This window comes from Centroberyx affinis, unplaced genomic scaffold (assembly GCF_046629955.1).
Source record: "Centroberyx affinis isolate AG114_WGS23_722 - 3 ecotype Tasmania unplaced genomic scaffold, CSIRO-AGI_Caff_v1 ptg000269l_1, whole genome shotgun sequence".
Lineage (NCBI taxonomy): Eukaryota > Metazoa > Chordata > Actinopteri > Beryciformes > Berycidae > Centroberyx > Centroberyx affinis.
Window position 1 is genome coordinate 115,520 of NW_027278949.1, and position 18,172 is coordinate 133,691.

Below are 18,172 nucleotides of genomic sequence, written 5' to 3' on the forward strand. Positions count from 1 at the left end.
ATGGTATCTGGTCAGCTACATTACAAATTATTTGTAATTTTCTCTTTAACATGTTTTCCTTTTTAAATGTATGTTAATATCTTTTGTGAACATTTATCCAATTTGCCCATCAAAATAAAGATTCTATAAACAATACACTCTGTATATTATGCAAAAGTGCATTTGTATTAGTGCTGAATTATGCATGAGTTCAGTGCTTTTATTTTGATCGTGTGGACTGTAGATCCAGCTGGTTTGTTATGACGAACCACACCTGCATTTCCAGGTAGAGTTTATGAGCATGGAGGAAATGACAGAGTGTGTCATAGTCCAACAGTGCCGCCCTCTTTCCTAGTACTGATAGTGTGTCCGTGCCTAGCGAGTAGGAACGGACCAATAGCATCACTTTACTCAGCACTGTTAGAGCCACAGAAAAGACAATCTGGTTTTTACACAAGACAGGTGAGTGAACTGTCTATTTCTATTCTAATATTCAGTTCTCTGTATGTAAAGACTTGAGATTTTGTTTATTATTGCTGTAAGCTTTTGTCAAGTGGCAGTGATGACTCATGTTTGTTGACATTCAACTAGAATCTATATTTGTCTGCAGTGAATGTTTTGGATGTAAGTTTTAGTCAGTGGTGGGCATTGTGCTGATTTCTCACAGCTATAAATTAATTTCTGGTAACGCTTTTTGGATAATGCTGATACTAAACTAAATATCAGGTGACAAAAAATCTTTTTCTTTTCACACTACTGTGTCACCTGAAACTTACTAGACCTTTTGACATATGACATATTATAGTAGTGGTGTAGTGACGTATTATAGTCAGTTGATAGTAAGTTGAGTGTCAGTATTGGACTATCCCAAATGAAGTGTGACCAATTTTCTGATCTCTGTTGTTATTTTATTATCTTTTATTGTCTCATTTTGACTCATCTCAAAACATGACTCCAGAATCAGAAGTGACGTCTTGTATTCTGACTGTTCCAGAATAACACTTTTATCAACAAGACTCAACAGGCCTTAAATCAGGCTAGCTGGCTGTCAGGTGTAGCTGTATTTCTCTGTGCTAAAACGAAAGTCCTTGTTTTCTACAGATACACGTTGAGCAATCAGTGGAATAATACACCGCCTTGTCTTGGAAATCTGTGAAAGTTAAAACCAGGCCATATCTGACCTAAAGTCGTGTGCATGTGTGTCTGTGCATGCACACACACACTCCCCCACACAAAGACAGTCAGTCACTGCCTTTTGGCTTAATGTCTGAGCTTCCCAAGTGCTGCATCTGCCTGGAAGAATTCACCAGGCCCGTTTCCCTCCCATGTGGACACTGCTTCTGCCTGGGATGTATAGGAGAATACTGGAGGCTCCATGGGGCCTGCCAGTGCCCCCTCTGCAAGGCCTTGTTCCCCACCAGGCCACAACTCAAAATGGACCAAACGCTACCTGCTGGTGCCTTGAGTGAGGACGCAGCTGTCCCTTTAAGAGCTGGAGAAGTGCCTTGCGATCTTTGCCCGGCAAAGCATCGAGCAGTTAAGTCCTGTCTGGTGTGTCTGGCCTCATACTGCGACGCTCACCTGGAGCCTCACTACCGGGATGCGGTGCTTGGGCGCCATCGTCTCATCAGTGTGTTGAAGAACCTGGAGGACTCTGTGTGCCGACTGCATGGGAAGCAGTTAGTCAGGTTCTGCAGGAGCGATCAGACGTGCATCTGTGCCATGTGTGTCCAGACAGACCACAGGGGCCATCACATTGTTTCTATCACCAAGGAAGCTGCAAGGAAGAAGGTAAGGTCTAATCCAGTGATTCTCAACCTTTTTCATATCAAGGACCCCTACTTTAGTGCACATTAGAGCCACGGATCCCCATTTGATGAGATTTTTTCTCTCTGACCTAAATCTGAAAATACTTCTATTGTTCAGATATGATTTTGTCCAGAATTCTATGACTGTTTATATTGTAGGTAGAGAGATAACAGAGAAACTATGATCAAAATAGTCATTCTCCTACATTCTCTAATTGTATTAACTTCTTGTAAATGATATAATGGTGAAGTTTAACACATTATCAATTTGCTGGGGACCCCCTGGAACCCCCTCAAGGACCCAGGACCCCACGTTGAGAACCACTGGTCTAATCAACCAAGCGCACCACATCTAGAAACACCACACAGTTCAGTTATTGTGGTGCAGCACTAGCAATGCAACATGAATGGGCTGCTTAGCCATTGATTTCATCACCCCACACTTTGTATTTTGTAACATTAATTCAATTCAGAGGTGTTGCATGTCGAATTTTAACATCAATAAATCATTACCACATTAATCTTAAGACATTAGTATAATTATTGTAAACAACAAAACCATCACTGAGAAGCTTGGTTGCCTCTACTGGGCTACCAATATAGAGGAGTGTCTATTTTATATTGTGTACCACAGGGTCTTGGTGGGAAATCTGCTGGATGGATTTACGGCACAAAATAGGAAGAGGGCGCTGTTCTTCTACTGTAAACAGCAGACGGTGTTCATTGTCTTCAGTGAAGCAAAAGAGAAAACAAAGCCACACAGAGGGGACAAGTATCAACATACACTTTGCAACAGCAAGCAACAAGGTTTATTGGAAATGTGGTCTTAATTTTGAGAAAGGCAAGCACTAACAATACCACTTGTGTGAGATAGAGACCATCAATCATGTCGACCATGGTCTCGCGGTTATTATACAACGGTATCACAATTAATTAATCAGGCAATTATATATTGATGTTTAAAAGATTTTACACGTCGCACCTTTAAATAAATTATAGTATTAGTATCAGTATGTACTTTTTCTGCTGATCTATTTAATGTTTTTCCACAGGTTAAATTAAAAATGAGGAGGATGAAACTTCAGCAGATGATTCAGGAGAGACTGGGTGAAGTTGAACACATCAAACTATCTGTGGACCTCAATGAAGGAACTGGAGAAAATCAGAAGGAGGCATGGACACGAGCTGAGGGGCTCGTCAAAGAGCTGGAGGAGGAAATCACTGAGCTACAGAGAAGAGACGCTGAGCTGGAGCAGCTCTCTGACACCGAGGACAATCTCCACTTCCTACAGGTCTGGGTTAGTGACATTTAAGCACAACACTGTCTTGTCTTAACAACGATTTACACACCTACCTAGACACCCAATGGCTGGTCACAAGTGATGAGGACTGCTTCAAGAGTTGGGGGACAAACTTGTTTTTTCCTGAAAGGATTAATGATATAAACTACAGTGACTAAGAGACTGACATGTCTGGTTTACCAATTGATTGGATTCATATGAATGTATTGCCTGTAGGATATATTATTCTTTTGGCATTGATCTGTATTTAACAACAACCATGTAACATGCAAATAAAGAAGATGCTATTGACTTGCATAGTATTAGACAGTGTGTAAAAATGTGAGGTAACACTGAAATTTCAAGAACTAGATTTTCTTGTTTTATTTTTGTAGCATTTTAATGTCAATTATGTGTCTTTTTCTTTTTTTTTATGTTTTTGTTAGACCAGATGACTAAATATCATTGATATTTTAACATATTATGAACCATGCAAAAAAATAAACTGCTTCTTGGGGGTAAAAAAAAAAAAGAATAAATAGAAATTAAATGGTTAATGGTAAGTTTTTTTGGAGTTATGCTTTTACCTCAAAAATGAAAATCGAGGATATCATTCACTCTCCGCTTGCCAGTCAGATAGGCTTAGCATTAAGCTAATGACAGGACTGTAAACAAAAAAGAATGAATCAATAGCACAGCAAAGCCTCTTGGCAGGTCGAAGGTGTGCTCTGTGTGAACTTGTTGAAAATGCAGCACACCCACAGAGAGAGAAACCCTCCCACATAATTTGGGGCACAATTGGATGCCGACCTGCCTCTTTCATTCAGAAAAGGAAGTGACTAGCAGAGCTTTTCAAGAGAAATGAAACTTAACACAGGGAGGAAGAACTGAAATAAGAACACACGCTGGGGAGGGGAGAGAGAGATATAGACAAAGAGAGAGAGAGAGAGAGAGAGAGAGAGAAAGAAAGAGAGAGAGAGAGCAAGACCTGAAGAGCTTTTAGGCAAAGAGAATCTCAACAGCTATAAGGTACAGTAATGGTGGTATTATATTCCATATATAATAATTAATTTATGAGCTTATTCTATGCGTATACAGTTATGTCTTGTATCCTTTGAAATATGCTATCAATTTCCAAAGAAAGGGAAGAATGGCAAGCTAATTATTGTCTGTGATTTTTACTCTAAGGTCAAAAACTACTGAGGAAATAAAACCAAAGTATTTACAATAAAAGGAGCTTTCTAACTCTGTGATTGTCTGTAGTTTAATAGATTGGGACTTTATAATATGCGGTTAACTAACAGATTAAATGTTTGTGGTTTCTTGTGTCTCAATCCTTTCGTGACTACCTGGTAGGGCGAGTACACACAACGCCCAAGGCTGAATTATCCTGTGGGTGTGTAACTGGTTATACCTTACAGCTATCACAGTATTAGCGTACACTCAAACATATTTCACTGTTGTGCACAATACTGAAAGAAAATATGCCTATTGGTAAACATTCAGACTTTTCTAGTGCATTGCATCTCTTTATCTACTAAAACCCTGCTGGTTAAGGTAATCTATGAACTTTATCAGCCTCTATTGGTAACCAATAGGAACTGCAACAATATTGATACAACTTCCTCCTCCTACACAAATCTCTGGAACACCCCCCCACCCCCCGTCCCTTTTTTTACAGCAGAGACAAGTAAGCTAGCTAAGATATCCATTATTAGATCCAACAGAAACATCCAGTGAAGGGGTAACATATGACGATGTGAAATACTGTAATAGGTTGGGGGGGGGGGGGGGGGATCAGGAGTGTCTTAAATAGTTGCCCTGATCAAGGTCAACTAGACTGAAAGCTTGGTTAAATAAAGAAACTCTCATGGACCTAAGTGTGCAGACATTTTGTTCCTCCACAGAGTATAGGCTGGAAAGTGAGTTTTGAAAGCCAGAAATCTCAGCATCTGGTGATGCAATCGTTGAGTCACGGGTATTGTGTTATGGGTCAGTAAAAATCTTACTCACTGCCCCTTTAAAGAAAGGGTAAGGTAAGTGACCTGCTGACAACAGTTTCATTGCAAGTGTGTTGCCAAGACAGCAGAAACAGTAATGAGCTTCATGACCTTACGACCCATAGAGAGCAAGCAAATACTGGAAATATGCCCTGTTAAACATTACAAAGTTGCACAAATAGAAATACAATTCAAATGATAATTGTTAATCATTGTTCACTTAGATAAACATTATAAATCCAGCTCTAAAAAGCCACTCTGACCTCATCTCTACATCAAAATGTGAAGAGTTTGCAGTGTTCTTCAGAAACAAGATTACAGAAATCAGGTTGGCTATAAACCAACCCTCTGCCTTTTCTGGCAAAAGATGAATCATTTTGCTGTAGTTGATGATGGAATGCTCAGGAAAGAAGTAGTAAGCCCTCCTCCTGCTCACTTGACCCAATCCCCACCACTGTTAAGACGAGAGGAACTGGGTATAGGTTGAGGTCCTACTTCCAATCCCTGTTTACTGGTATCTTGTCTCTGGCACTGAAAGCTGATTGTGGATCCTCTCCTCAAGAAAATAACCTAGATCCTTTCAAATCTTTCTTTTTTAAGCAAAATCATTGAGAAACTAGTTTTTAAAAAGCTAAACACTTACTTTACTATTTTCTGTACTTTATTATGATTATTATGATTATGATTATTATTATTGTTATTATTTACTATTAATATTTTTATTATTACTGTGATTATTAATACTATTAATATATTCTGTATATTCTGATGTTCATTATTGTGTTCTATCTCTTTATTGATCTTCTTATCTTCTTAAGCACTTTGTATTGCTATCTTGCACTAAAGGTGCTATATAAATAAAGTTTGATTGAATGATTTATTTGAGTACACAACAAAAAAGTCATCAGTCATAATAACATAATATAATAATCTGAAACTGAAGCCCCATATATAACCTTATGTCGCTCTATTCAACCAGATATGGCCTCCTCTCCTGCGCCATCCAGCATGCCAGTGTCACTGGAGCAGCATCTGGCCTGCTCCATCTGCCTGGATGTATTTGAGGAGCCTGTCACTACAGCTTGTGGTCACTCGTTCTGCAAGTCCTGCCTGCGTCGCAACATCGTCTACAACGACATGATGTGCCCTCTGTGCAAGCAGCATCTGAGGAAAACCCCGGAGGTGAATATTGTCCTGAGGAACCTCGTCCAGCAGCTGAAAAAGACCCAAAAAAAACAGGACGGCGAGTACACTGGGGTGCCCGGCGAGGTGGCCTGTGACATTTGCACCGGAAGAAAGCTTAAGGCTGAAAAGTCCTGCCTTGTGTGTCTTGCCTCATATTGTTCGATCCACCTGGAGGCTCATTCATTAACCAAAAGACTGAAGGGCCACAGGTTAGTGGAGCCTGTGGAGAACTTGGATGAGAGGGCCTGCCTGACTCATGGTCGCCCCCTAGAGTTGTACAGCCGGAAACAGCAGCGATGCATCTGTGCGCTCTGCATGGAGGAAGGTCTGGAGGTTGTCTCCATGGAAGCGGAGTGGGATATGAAGAAGGTGAAGTAATATATGGGAGACATGTGGGACAAATTATTTACTTACTGATTCAAAAGTAGTGTGTATTTTGTTTTAATACGTTATGGTATATTAGTTGTATGCATTAGGTACATGTGTAAAGTTACAAACATATCCAAAAAAGGCGCAAATAGACAGCAACCTGATAAAGGCATATAGCCCAAACACATTGATAAAACATCAAACTGTTTTATTGGTGTGGAGAGAACATTGGATTTTCATTATTTTGTATTACAGCATGTACCATGGAAAGTAAAAAGTTTGATATTGACTTGCATGTTTGTCTACTACAGGCTGAGCTTGACAACACCAAGACAGAGTTGCAGCAGAAAATAAAGAAGAGGGAAAATAAGGTGGAGGAGATCAGCACATCTCTGAAGGTTTGCATGGTAAGCTCTATGAGAGACATACTGAAATCCTGAGCTCATGAGATCCTACAAGTCCTGATAGGACTGACCAAAACCAGGATCAAAGGGGGCCAAGTCCAAGACCAAAACCAGAAGTAATCGAGTCTTTTTACGTACTCTAGACCACGGGACAGGACACCCCAAGTGAAGTCTTTTTCAACACTCATTTAAACGGCAATATATATTAAACAAGTAAACATGTTGTCCCCCACAAATGATGCAGGTGCCCCATGGGCAATCAGTAACAAGATGTGTCATCCCTCCAAATTTCATCAAAATCAGGTGCGATTAACACCTACAGTCCGTTTTCTTTGGTCCGAACCATAGTTGAAAAATTAGAGACGGTAGAGACGATTAGAGAATTCTCCAATCACCTCAACAGATAACAGAGAATCGCAAATTTGGGGGTTCAACATCACTTTAAAACAACGACCAAACAATAAACGATTGAACAATAAACAACATACTCCAACCATGTTTTGGGGTTGTTCCTAGTTGGTACGATTACGTTCTCACTTCTAACGAACCGCACCACAGTCCACTTGGATGAGGGCTGAGACCTGCATTTTCAGGTGGTCTCAGTGTGGTAATTTGGTACACACCTGAATTCAAATGGAATTGTTCTCACCTGCCCAAACAACCCGAACTAAAGGAGGAAATGCTCCAAAGTCCAAAGTTTGATTGAAGTGGTCCAAACATTTTTGGTGTGAATGTGCAATCAAACAAATGAACAATGCAGCATTTTCTCCCATTTTTAGGACCAGCTGGACAGTGAGTGGTGGGAGATTGATGCTGTGTTCACAGCTGTGATCACCGCTGTAGAGGAAGCCCAGGAGAGAGCTCTTCAGCCACTGAAGGACAGGAGACACATTGTGGAAAAAGAGGCAAAAGAACTCACAAACGAGCTGCAAGCAGAGATCAGCAATCTCAGGAAGACCATCTCTGAGCTGGACGACATATCTGCTCTGGAGGATCACATTCATTTTCTGCAGGTGAGAGGAATGCACTGGTGGTTTTAATGACATACTAATATAGTTACTTTAGCTAACATTAGCATGCTTGTTACTTAACTTGGCTATAGCCATTGCTACATTACTTGCTAATGTGTTTTCATACTGTTAGAATACTTGGGACCTGTTTGGAACAGTTACAGTATTTGCCAGAAAAATAGAATACACTTCAAGTGTGCCAGTGGATTTCTCCCAGGAAAGACCTACCTTAAACTGGATGTTTAGAACAGCAAATGTAAGAATATGTATGAAAATGTCACCAACTTTAACTTGACTATTAAAATGGACCGTATGCTCCCTCATTATATGTAATAAAAAGTGAAAATGACAACTATCTAATTATTTGGTTTTGCTCTCATTTGTGTCCTCTGCTGGCTTGTATATCTTTTTATTTTCCTCCTTTCTGCCTACTTCTTTGTTTGTCATCTTTTGTTGTTGGTGCATCTGTGTCTCTCTCTCTCTCTCTCTCTCTCTCTCTCTCTCTCACTCTCTCTCTCATGCTCAGACCTACCCATCTCTTTCAGATCAAGATGATGGCAGAGATTGGACAGAGTTAGGTCTTGATACGTCACTCTCCTTTGGCGCCATGAGAAAAATCACAACCATCATGATGGAACAAATTCAAGAGAAACTTGAGAAGCTGACCTCCATTGGTAAGAGATGAAATATGAAGGTAAATGGTACTTAAATTATTTGTAGAGGTAGGCCTAAATGTTCTAATACTATTGTTTTACTTCACAGAACTTCAGAGATTTCCAAAGTTTGCAGGTGTGTTGCATACTTTATGTTTTCTAAATATCTTACAAAGGATAGACTTTCAAATTTGTTCTATCACATCATACAATAATTTGCCATATATGGTTTTCAGTGGATGTAAAGCTGGACCCAACCTCCGCACACACACACCTTATTCTCTCTGACGATGGGAAGGAAGTGAGAGACGGAGGCGAGATCCAGGAAGTACCTGATGCTCCGGAGAGATTTGATCACTTTGGCAGCGTCCTGGGTCTCAACAAGTTGAACTCTGGGAAGTCATACTGGGAGGTAGAGGTCACCAACAAGACAGGGTGGGATTTGGGGATTGCAAGTAGTGACGCAAACCACAAGGGGGAACTATCCCTGAGCCCAGACAACGGTTACTGGGTTACTGTACATTATGATGACAAACAGTATGCAGCCATGACAGACCCACCAATTCGCCTTAACCTGATAGAGAAACCTCAGAAGGTGGGAATGTTTGTGGATTACGAAGAAGGCCTTGTGTCCTTTTATGATGTGAAGGCTTGTACTCACATCTACTCTTTTACTGAGTGTTTGTTCACTGGCGAGCTCTACCCATATCTCAGTCCACATCTTAAAGAAAATGAGAAAAACTCTGATCCTCTGATCATCTCTGCTGTGAAACACCGTTAGAGATTCTTCATGTCATGAAAAATGTGTGTGTGTTTGCAGGTGTGTTACTGGTGTGTTGTAGGAGTTCTAATGCATAGGATATGCAATACAAAAAAATCCATTTAAAGTTATCTTAAGCTCACATTCTCAAAAATATCAAACATGCCAACCAACCTCCAAGTGGTAATTAGAAGTAGGACTATGTTGGCAGTCCAACATAATAAAATTCTAAATTATCACTTATTTTCACAGTAATGCAATCAAGTCTATTTACAAAAAGCAAGTAACATCTGCTGGAGTTTGTTTATGATAGATTTTAAATTCATAAATGAAAATGATTTTGATGTGTTCCAACAAGGTAAACATGCTGGAACTAAATGCAGCTAAGTTGTAGCAATGGGATGTCATCCTGTTCTTTCACTTGAAAAACTATAATCATTTCAGAAACCCCAGATCCCAGAGGTTTTTGAGATACTGTATCTTAACTAACAAAACAGAGAAATAGACAGACAGGGTTGAAAACATAAACATAATAACCTTCCAATTTTGTGGGTGGGGGTAATAAAATTTGGCTAGGTTTTTCCTGTGCAAACTAAAACAAAATTGTGTCTCCTAGACAGATTTTTAACAGGGGAAAGTATGGTTATGGCAACCAATCAGAAATATAGGCTATAGTCCCTAAAACCCATAATTTCAATCAGGGATGAGTCCAATAACTGATCAGTAAATTCATTTGTGGAGGTGTTGCAGGGCCCAGCCCTGACTATGCACATACTTTTTCTTCAAGTATAGTATATCTCTTTTGGCTCCCCGCAGAGAGACAAAGTGGGATACCGGCTTGGTTGTGCTGTGGGTGAATTCTTGGGGGTCCCAGCTTGCTTTGAATGATTCTAAAACATTATGCTTGCACGGAATGATCAAAATAGAGCCTGGTGACAAAATAAAGTCTGCATTTACATTTATTCTCAATAAAAACTTTTATATTCAATATGTGAGTTGTCTGACTGAAATTAAATAAACCACAGTGAGTGGTGACGGACAGATGTTTCTGACTGGCAAGATTCATGTGCAGGGGCGGAGCCATCATTTCAGAAGTGAGGGGGACAGGCTTGGTTCAAGACAATTTTATTTTTTCATTTAGTTATTTATTCATTTATTTACCAGCTTTGTGGAATGACCCTGCCCAATTAGATTTTTAAGTGTATCCTGCAAAAAGATTCAAATAATTAATGAGATATTATAGGCCTATTCTGCTCCCTGCGCTTCCTATTAACAGTGCAGGAAAAAATGCTGTAAGTGTTTGTATGAGTTTGCATGAGAGAAAATTGACAAGCCTATCCCTATAATTGTAATGAATGCTTTGATTGTCAACCAGCTAACTGTGTAAAGCCTATCTGTGACAAGTGAAATCAAGCAGAATATGAACTTCATTGTTATCTTATCCCATAGCTATTTGGCCAGCTAGTTACTCCTCACCAGTGCAGAATCAGCTGCTGCTCCCTGCTCCTCCTATTAACAGTGCAGGAAAAAGTGCCAAGCAACAATTTCTGTAGAGTCTGTAGAAATTTATAAAAGTATCCCTAAAAGGTATTAATACCATGCCTGTCCACCAGCTAACTGTATAAAGCCAAGCTAGCTGGCTAATAATGGGTAATATCAGGCAGAATTTTTAGCTATTTCCTTTGGCCATGGCCTACTGCCCCCTTCTCTGCTTCCTCCTCTTCCTATTGTCAGTACAGGAAAAGAATAAGTACACAATGTTTGAATTTTGAAAAGACTATCCCCTACATACAGTATACACTGTGACTCGGAGAGCTTGGAAAAAATAAACAGAAATAAATAAACATTTAAAAAAAAAAGATTAATGTAAGTTTATTTGGAGTTATGCTTTTAGCTGAAAAATGAAGCTTGTCACTCAGATAGGCTTAGCATTAAGCTAATGGCAGGGCTATAAACAAAAAAGAATGAATCAGTATCACAGCATAGCTTTTTGGCAGGTCTAATGTGTGCTCTGTGTATTGTTCAAAACTTGTTCAAAATGCAACACACCCATGGACAGAGAAACACACCCACATCATTTGGTTGCTGAGTTGCCTATCCCCCATCCATTCCATAAAACCATGTGACTGGCAGAGGTTTTCAAGAGAAATGAGACTTAACACAGAAAGAACAAGGAAGAACGCATGCAAGGACACACATTGCGAGAGAGAGAGATAGAGAGAGAGAGAGAGAGAGAGAGAGAGAGAGAGAGAGAGAGAGAGAGAGAAGACCCAAGGAGCTGTAAGGAAAGGAGAATTTCATCAGCTGATAAGGTAATGCCAATACTTTATTCTACATATGGTGAGTACATGTGATTTTTAAGGTCAAAGGTACTATGTTAAGTAAATAAGGGAATTAAAGCAACACATTTATAATAGAAGATGCTTTTCAATTTATTTGTACTTACTTTTACTTACTTATTGCAAGAATAACTGCCATTTAAGATATTGCTCAATAAAACTCCAGTGTGACTGTATATTATAGACTGGGACTTCATACCTCAATGCGAAGTTAGGTAACAGATTTAATGTTTATGTTTTCTTCTGATTCACTGCTTTCGTGACTGCCTGCTAGGGCGAGTACACACAGCACCCAAGGCTGAATTAGCCAGTGGGCGTGTAGTGATAGTTATGCATGGTAACTCTAGTTCTATGATCACAGGTGGAGTCCTCCAACAGGGCTCTATTGGCTTAGCCACTCATCTTGTTGCCTCCACACACTGAAGATTTGCATGTGCTCAGCCAATCAGGTGAGCCTATTCAACCCCATAGTGCTCCGCCTATCCACCGTTCCCCAGAATTGCAGTTGGAATGCAATGACAGCAAGGCAGAATGCAGCAGCATTGTTTATAGCAATAAGCATTTTATCCCTTCACTAAAACCACTACATCCTTTAACCATTCTCATGATGCTACCTGTGCACTGTCATCTCTGTGTTTGACAAGAGACAGATATGAGGGGCAGGCTAACCATCTCTCTCGAGCCCACACTCCACCGGCTAGTTAGGCTTGAATGTTGAATGCAGCAAGCTCTCAGAGCAGAGAACACCACTGATTGGCTGAGCACATGCATGCAAACATTCAGTGGGCTGAGGCAACTAGATGAGTGGCTAAGCCAATAGAGCCCAGAGGAATGAGCTTCATGGCATTACAGCCAGTAGAGAGCAAGCAAATACTGGAAATATGCCTGTTAAATATTAAAAAGTGCCTGTTAAATATTAAAAGGTTGCAAGTACAAGTACTCACAATTCAAATGGTCATTGTTAATTATTCAACCAGATATGGCTTCCGCTCCACCATCCGGCATGCCTGCCTCACTGGACCAGCATCTAACCTGCTCCATCTGCATGGATGTATTTAAGGATCCTGTCGCTACGGCTTGTGGCCACTCCTTCTGCAAGTCCTGCCTGGACTGCAACATCAACTACTATGACACGAGCTGCCCTCTGTGCAAGCATGATCTGAGGAAAACCCCAGAAGTAAATATTGTCCTGAGGAACGTCGTCGAGCAGGTGAAAAAGTCCCAGGAAAAACAGGGCAACAAGTACACTGGGGCGCCTGGCGAGGTGGCCTGTGACCTTTGCACTGGAAGAAAGCTTAAGGCTGAGAAGTCCTGCCTTGTGTGTCTTGCCTCATTTTGTTCTACCCACCTGGAGGCTCATTCTTCTATTCCAAGGATGAAGGGCCACAGGATGGTGGAGCCTGTGCAGAACATGGATAAGAAGGCCTGCCTGACTCATGGTCGCCCCCTAGAGTTGTACAGCCGGAAACAGCAGCGATGCATCTGTACGCTCTGCATGGAGGAAGGTCTGGAGGTTGTCTCCATGGCAGTGGAGTGGAATATGAAGAAGGTGAAGTAATATATGGGAGGCTGTGTGGGACAAATTATTTATTTATTGCTGTTACTCTTTCAAGTCTAAAAAGTAATGTGTATTTTGTTTTATTATGTTACGGTAAATTAGATAAATGCAGTGCCTGAGACATATATTCCAAACATAATTATAAGATGTGGAACAATTTTATTTGTGTGTTATTTTGTATTACAGTACGTACCATGGAAAGTAAAAAGTTTGATATTGACTTGCATGTTTGTCTGCTACAGGCTGAGCTTGACAACACGAAGACAGAGTTACAGCAGAAAATCAAGAAGAGGGAAAAGAAAGTGGAGGAGATCAGTACATCTCTGAAGGATTGCATGGTAAGCTCTATGAGAGACATACTGAAATCCTGAGATCATGAGATCCTAGAAATCCTTGTAGGACTGAAAGACCAGGATCAAAGGGGGGCAAGTCCAAGTAAAGACCAAGACAAGAGCGAGTCAAGTCTTTTTCAACACCATGGCATTTAAAAGGAAGGATATGTTAAACAAGTAAACATGTTGTCCCCCACAAATGAAGCAGACACCCTTGGGCCAAACAATGCAAAGCGCATTTTGTTATGGACCTTCAAATTTTGACATTTTGACGATTAATTATAGCACCCTCTTCATGCCATTCAGTGTATTTTTTTTAAATGCCAGAAAGCAGGGCCAAAATGTAACATCCCTTGTTTTATTTTACCTTTAATTGTGGCGCCCTATTAGGCCAATCAGTGTATCAATTTGTAAGGACAGCTAGAAGTGTGTAACAAATTTTGTTTCAATCAGACTTACAGTGTAGGAGTTACGGCCTATCAAATTTTAAAAAATGTTTACCTTTAATTATAGCGTCACCATTAGGCCAGTGAAAACATGTGTCATCCCTCCAAATCTAATCAAAATCAGACCAGTGGTGTCTGTGATATCACATTTGAGTTATAAATTTTGAACTTGAATAATAGCGCCCCCTTTGGGACAATCCGTATTATATATTTATGGAAATCAATAAGATGAAACAAGTGGACAATCCTGAATTTTCTCCCATCGTTAGGACCGAATGGAGACCGATTGGTGGGAGATTGACGCTGTGTTCACGGCTGTGATCGTCGCTGTTGAGGAGGCCCAGAGGAGAGCTCTTCAGCCGCTGAAGGACAGGAGAGACGTTGTGGAGAGAGAGACAAAAGAACTCACAGACGAGCTGCAAGCAGAAATCAGCAAACTCAAGAAGGCCATGTCTGAGCTGGACGACGTATCTGCTCTAGAGGATCATATCGATTTTCTGCAGGTGAGAGGAAAAATAAAACCTTCAAACAAAGAACCATGTGAGTCTGCTTTAAAGGATAAGTTAATTGATTTTGGACCTATATATAATTTGTCTTTTGCTTTTTACTTGAACTACTTAGCTCCTGAGTCAGCTGATGGTCGAAACGACGAGCTGCCGTTGCCTCTTGCTAGCAGTCCAAATGGGGCTTGTCAAAATAGCTCCAAGAAAGCAAGTCTGTGAAAACGATATGGCGTATTTACATTCACAGCCTGGAAAGCAGCAGCACTGCACCATTTCCACTCAGCAGATAGTCTTCTACCAAACTCTACCTGGCTCCATGTGTAACTGTTTACCATCTGACCTGACGGTCCCCAAAACTAGATCACCCCACAGCAGAGAAAAATAGTTCAGTGATTTCCTGATTAGTGTGAGTGTGTGTGATGGCAGAACTGTGTCAGGAAATCAGAGCTAATTTTGATTTATGTACTTTGCAACTTTTCCGTTTTCTCTCAACTCCCCTGTGGAGCCTACAAATGGCTTTTTTGGAGATATTTTGACAAATCCTTTTTGGACTCATTGTTAGCAGCAAGAGGCCTAGCAACAGGAGCTGTGGGTCCAAGTGCTACAGGTACATAAGCAACAAATTATATATAGGTGCAAAATCAATGAACTTATCCTTTCAGTCTTTAGATGAGACATGTTTTCAGATCTCAGTATCTAAAGATTGTGAATCTGAATGTTGTGTACACTCACAGTTGAAGATGCGAGAGCGTGTATTGTTTCAAGTGCTGCACAATAGTCACACTCCAAATACTTAAAGTGGTAATCCATGCGATTCACACTTTTTTGATTTTGGCCTTATTTTTGGTGCTATGGGGTTATTGCTGTGGTGTTTTGCACTACATTTCCCAGAGATAACTTGCCAATCAGTGTGGGTGGTACTATGACGTCGTTTTCCTTGGATTTTCTGTTTATGAAATTTAAATTTCTGTAGGTACCGCTCTTGTCTTTGTCTGTTCATGCAAACTACCAAGGATTTCTGCTATTTATCCCAGACAAACCACTGTTGCTGCTCACACTAAAACACATCACTTTGCGCATACCAGAGAATCTTTTCTGAGAAAGACCTAACTTAAACCAAGTGTTCAGCAACAACAAAAGTTTTCATGAGCCGGGTATTATAGGTTGTGTCAATCAGTAATAAAGAGTAGCAAAAAGGAGATTTATTTATATTAAAATGTCACAGTTATGACTTTATGCTGACAATACAAATGGACTTGTATGCTACCTCGTAAGTAATTACAATGGCGGACAGTGACCAAGATGGAATATTATCACATCTTTCCTATTGTAATTATTTTGCTTGCTCTCATATCTGTCCTCTCTGCTGGCCTAACTTTTTGTCTTCTTATCTCTCTCTCCTTCTCTCTCTCTCTCTCTCTCCCTCTCTCTCTCTCTCTCTCTCTCTCTCTCTCTCTCTCTCTCTCTCTCTCACTGTCTCTCTCTTTCTCTGTCTCCCTCTCTCACTCAGACCTACCCATCTCTTGCAGGTCTGGTTAATCACAGAGACTGGACAGAGGTAGCTCTTGATATGTCACTCTCCTTTGGCACCATGAGAAAAATCACAACAACCATGATGGAGCAAATTCAACAGGACCTGGAGAAGCTCACATCCATTGGTAAGAGATGAAATATGAAGGTAAATAGTAGTAAAGGTATTTGTAAAGGTAGGCCTAAATGTTCTAATGCAATTGTTTCACTTCACAGAACTTCAGAGAGTTCCAAAGTTTTCCGGTGAGTTGTATACTCTTTTTTCTAAATATCTTACAAATGACAGACTTTCTAGTTTATTGTATCAGATCATAAAATAATTTTCCATATATGGTTTGCAGTGGATGTAAAGCTGGACCCAACCACCGCACACACGCGTCTCAGTCTTTCTGATGATGGGAAGGAAGTGGGAGACGGAGGGGAGATCCAGGAAGTACCTGATGCTCCGCAGAGATTTGATCTCTTTGGCAGCGTCCTGGGACTGAACAAGTTGAACTCTGGGAAGTCATACTGGGAGGTAGAGGTCACCAACAAGACAGGGTGGGAGCTGGGTGTGACAAGAGGCAATGCAAACCGCAAGGGGAAACTCTCCCTGAACCCAGACAACGGATACTGGGTTACTGCACATTATGATGACAATAAGTATGCAGCTATGACAGCCCCACCAATTCGCCTTAACCTGAAAGAGAAACCTCAGAATGTGGGAGTGTTTGTGGATTACGAAGACGGCCTTGTGTCCTTTTATGATGTGAACGCTCGTTCTCACATCTACTCTTTTACTGGGTGCTCGTTCATTGGAGCGCTCCACCCATATCTCAGTCCACATCTTAAACAAAATGAGAAAAACTCTGATCCTCTGATCATCTCTGCTGTGAAATGGCGTTAAAGAGTATGTCATGAATGTCTGTGTGCGTGTTTTGCAGGTGTGTTACTGGTGTGTTTTTAGGAGTTCTAATGCTCTGTAAGATCTACAATTCAAAAAAAAAAATCCTTTCTATGTCAAACCTTAGCTTTTATTTTTCAACATATGCCATTTATTGGACACATTTGTCTAAATCTCCTTATAGCTCCTTACAGTACTATGATTGCATAATATTTTTAGCATGGGTGGCCCCAATGTTCAGCTATAGAGCCTGTGGTGCTGTAGTGGGGAAAATAGTGGTACTGATCTGCCCAGGGCCCCAAGTTGAGGAGAAGGAGGCTGAGGAAAGGCCCCTAAAGTATCTGGACTACATTGCTGTATGTGGTCCTTCTGTATGTGTATATTTCTAACTATTGAATACTCTCATTACACTACTGTCTAATGGTGGAAATCCCAGATTCCAGAGGGATTTGAAATATCTTTGCTAAAGCACAGCCAAACAGGGGTGAAAACATAACCACCTTCCAACGTAATAAAATCTTTCCTGTGCAGATTAAACAAAATTGTCTGTAGTAAGTATGTATATTAGTGTTATCAGCCTAGTACCTAACACCCATAATTTCAAGCGATGTGTACGATAATTAATCAGTGAATGATTTTGTGGTGTGGGGACGAGGGGAAAGTGGAGGGGGGCCCAGAGCCACCTCCTGTGCACAGGGCCCATAATTCCTAGCTACGCCCCTTTATTACTCTCTAACTTAAGATCGTGCTAGGTATCTTGTCAGAGCGCTACCACTCTTGGCTGCTTGTAATGTCGATGATCTAGGAATTGAAGCTTACTGTCGCACTCTATCAATTGTCACTCTGGATAACAGTGTCAAATAAAGGCCTTTAAAATGATACAAATATGCAAAGTATTGTATGTTTGTAAGCTGCTGTTTCTGATATTTGGCATCCTTTCTGTGTGTGTGTGTGTGTGTGTGTGTGTGTGTGTGTGTGTGTATGCGTGTGTGTGTGTGTGTGCATACAGTATGTAGGCTATTAAATCCCCACACTGTATAGCACATTTTGTAAATCATGAACATTTATATTACAAAAATACAGATTCATCTCAATCCAAATAAAAACCAACGCAAATCAAACTTTGTTTCTTT

General features: G+C 40.5%; 3 protein-coding genes across 4 annotated transcripts; all 3 read left to right on the top strand.

Annotated features, from left to right (window-relative positions):
• Positions 1–406: 406 nt before the first annotated feature.
• On the top strand, positions 407–3,353 carry LOC139667774 (E3 ubiquitin-protein ligase TRIM47-like). The gene is made up of 3 exons (XM_071547267.1): positions 407–441; positions 1,081–1,770; positions 2,840–3,353. Exons 2-3 carry the CDS (start codon positions 1,189–1,191, stop codon positions 3,098–3,100), a joined length of 843 nt encoding a protein of 280 aa, XP_071403368.1. The 5' UTR covers positions 407–441; positions 1,081–1,188; the 3' UTR covers positions 3,101–3,353.
• A 601-nt stretch (positions 3,354–3,954) lies between these two features.
• Positions 3,955–10,395, top strand: LOC139667685 (E3 ubiquitin-protein ligase TRIM21-like). Its single transcript, XM_071547177.1, has 7 exons — positions 3,955–4,096; positions 6,047–6,621; positions 6,933–7,028; positions 7,805–8,038; positions 8,562–8,709; positions 8,798–8,824; positions 8,925–10,395. The coding sequence occupies exons 2-7, from the start codon at positions 6,049–6,051 to the stop codon at positions 9,467–9,469; spliced, it is 1,623 nt and encodes a 540-aa protein (XP_071403278.1). The 5' UTR covers positions 3,955–4,096; positions 6,047–6,048; the 3' UTR covers positions 9,470–10,395.
• Positions 10,396–11,654: 1,259 nt separating this feature from the next.
• LOC139667738 (E3 ubiquitin-protein ligase TRIM21-like) lies at positions 11,655–18,060 on the top strand. 2 transcript variants are annotated; one of them, XM_071547235.1, is made up of 7 exons: positions 11,655–11,760; positions 12,765–13,336; positions 13,588–13,683; positions 14,393–14,626; positions 16,137–16,284; positions 16,373–16,399; positions 16,498–18,060. In XM_071547235.1, exons 2-7 carry the CDS (start codon positions 12,767–12,769, stop codon positions 17,040–17,042), a joined length of 1,620 nt encoding a protein of 539 aa, XP_071403336.1. In that variant the 5' UTR covers positions 11,655–11,760; positions 12,765–12,766; the 3' UTR covers positions 17,043–18,060. The 2 variants fall into 2 exon arrangements, with proteins under 2 accessions (XP_071403336.1, XP_071403329.1); XM_071547228.1 differs by having other exon boundaries at positions 11,708–11,788.
• The last annotated feature ends 112 nt before the right edge of the window (positions 18,061–18,172 follow it).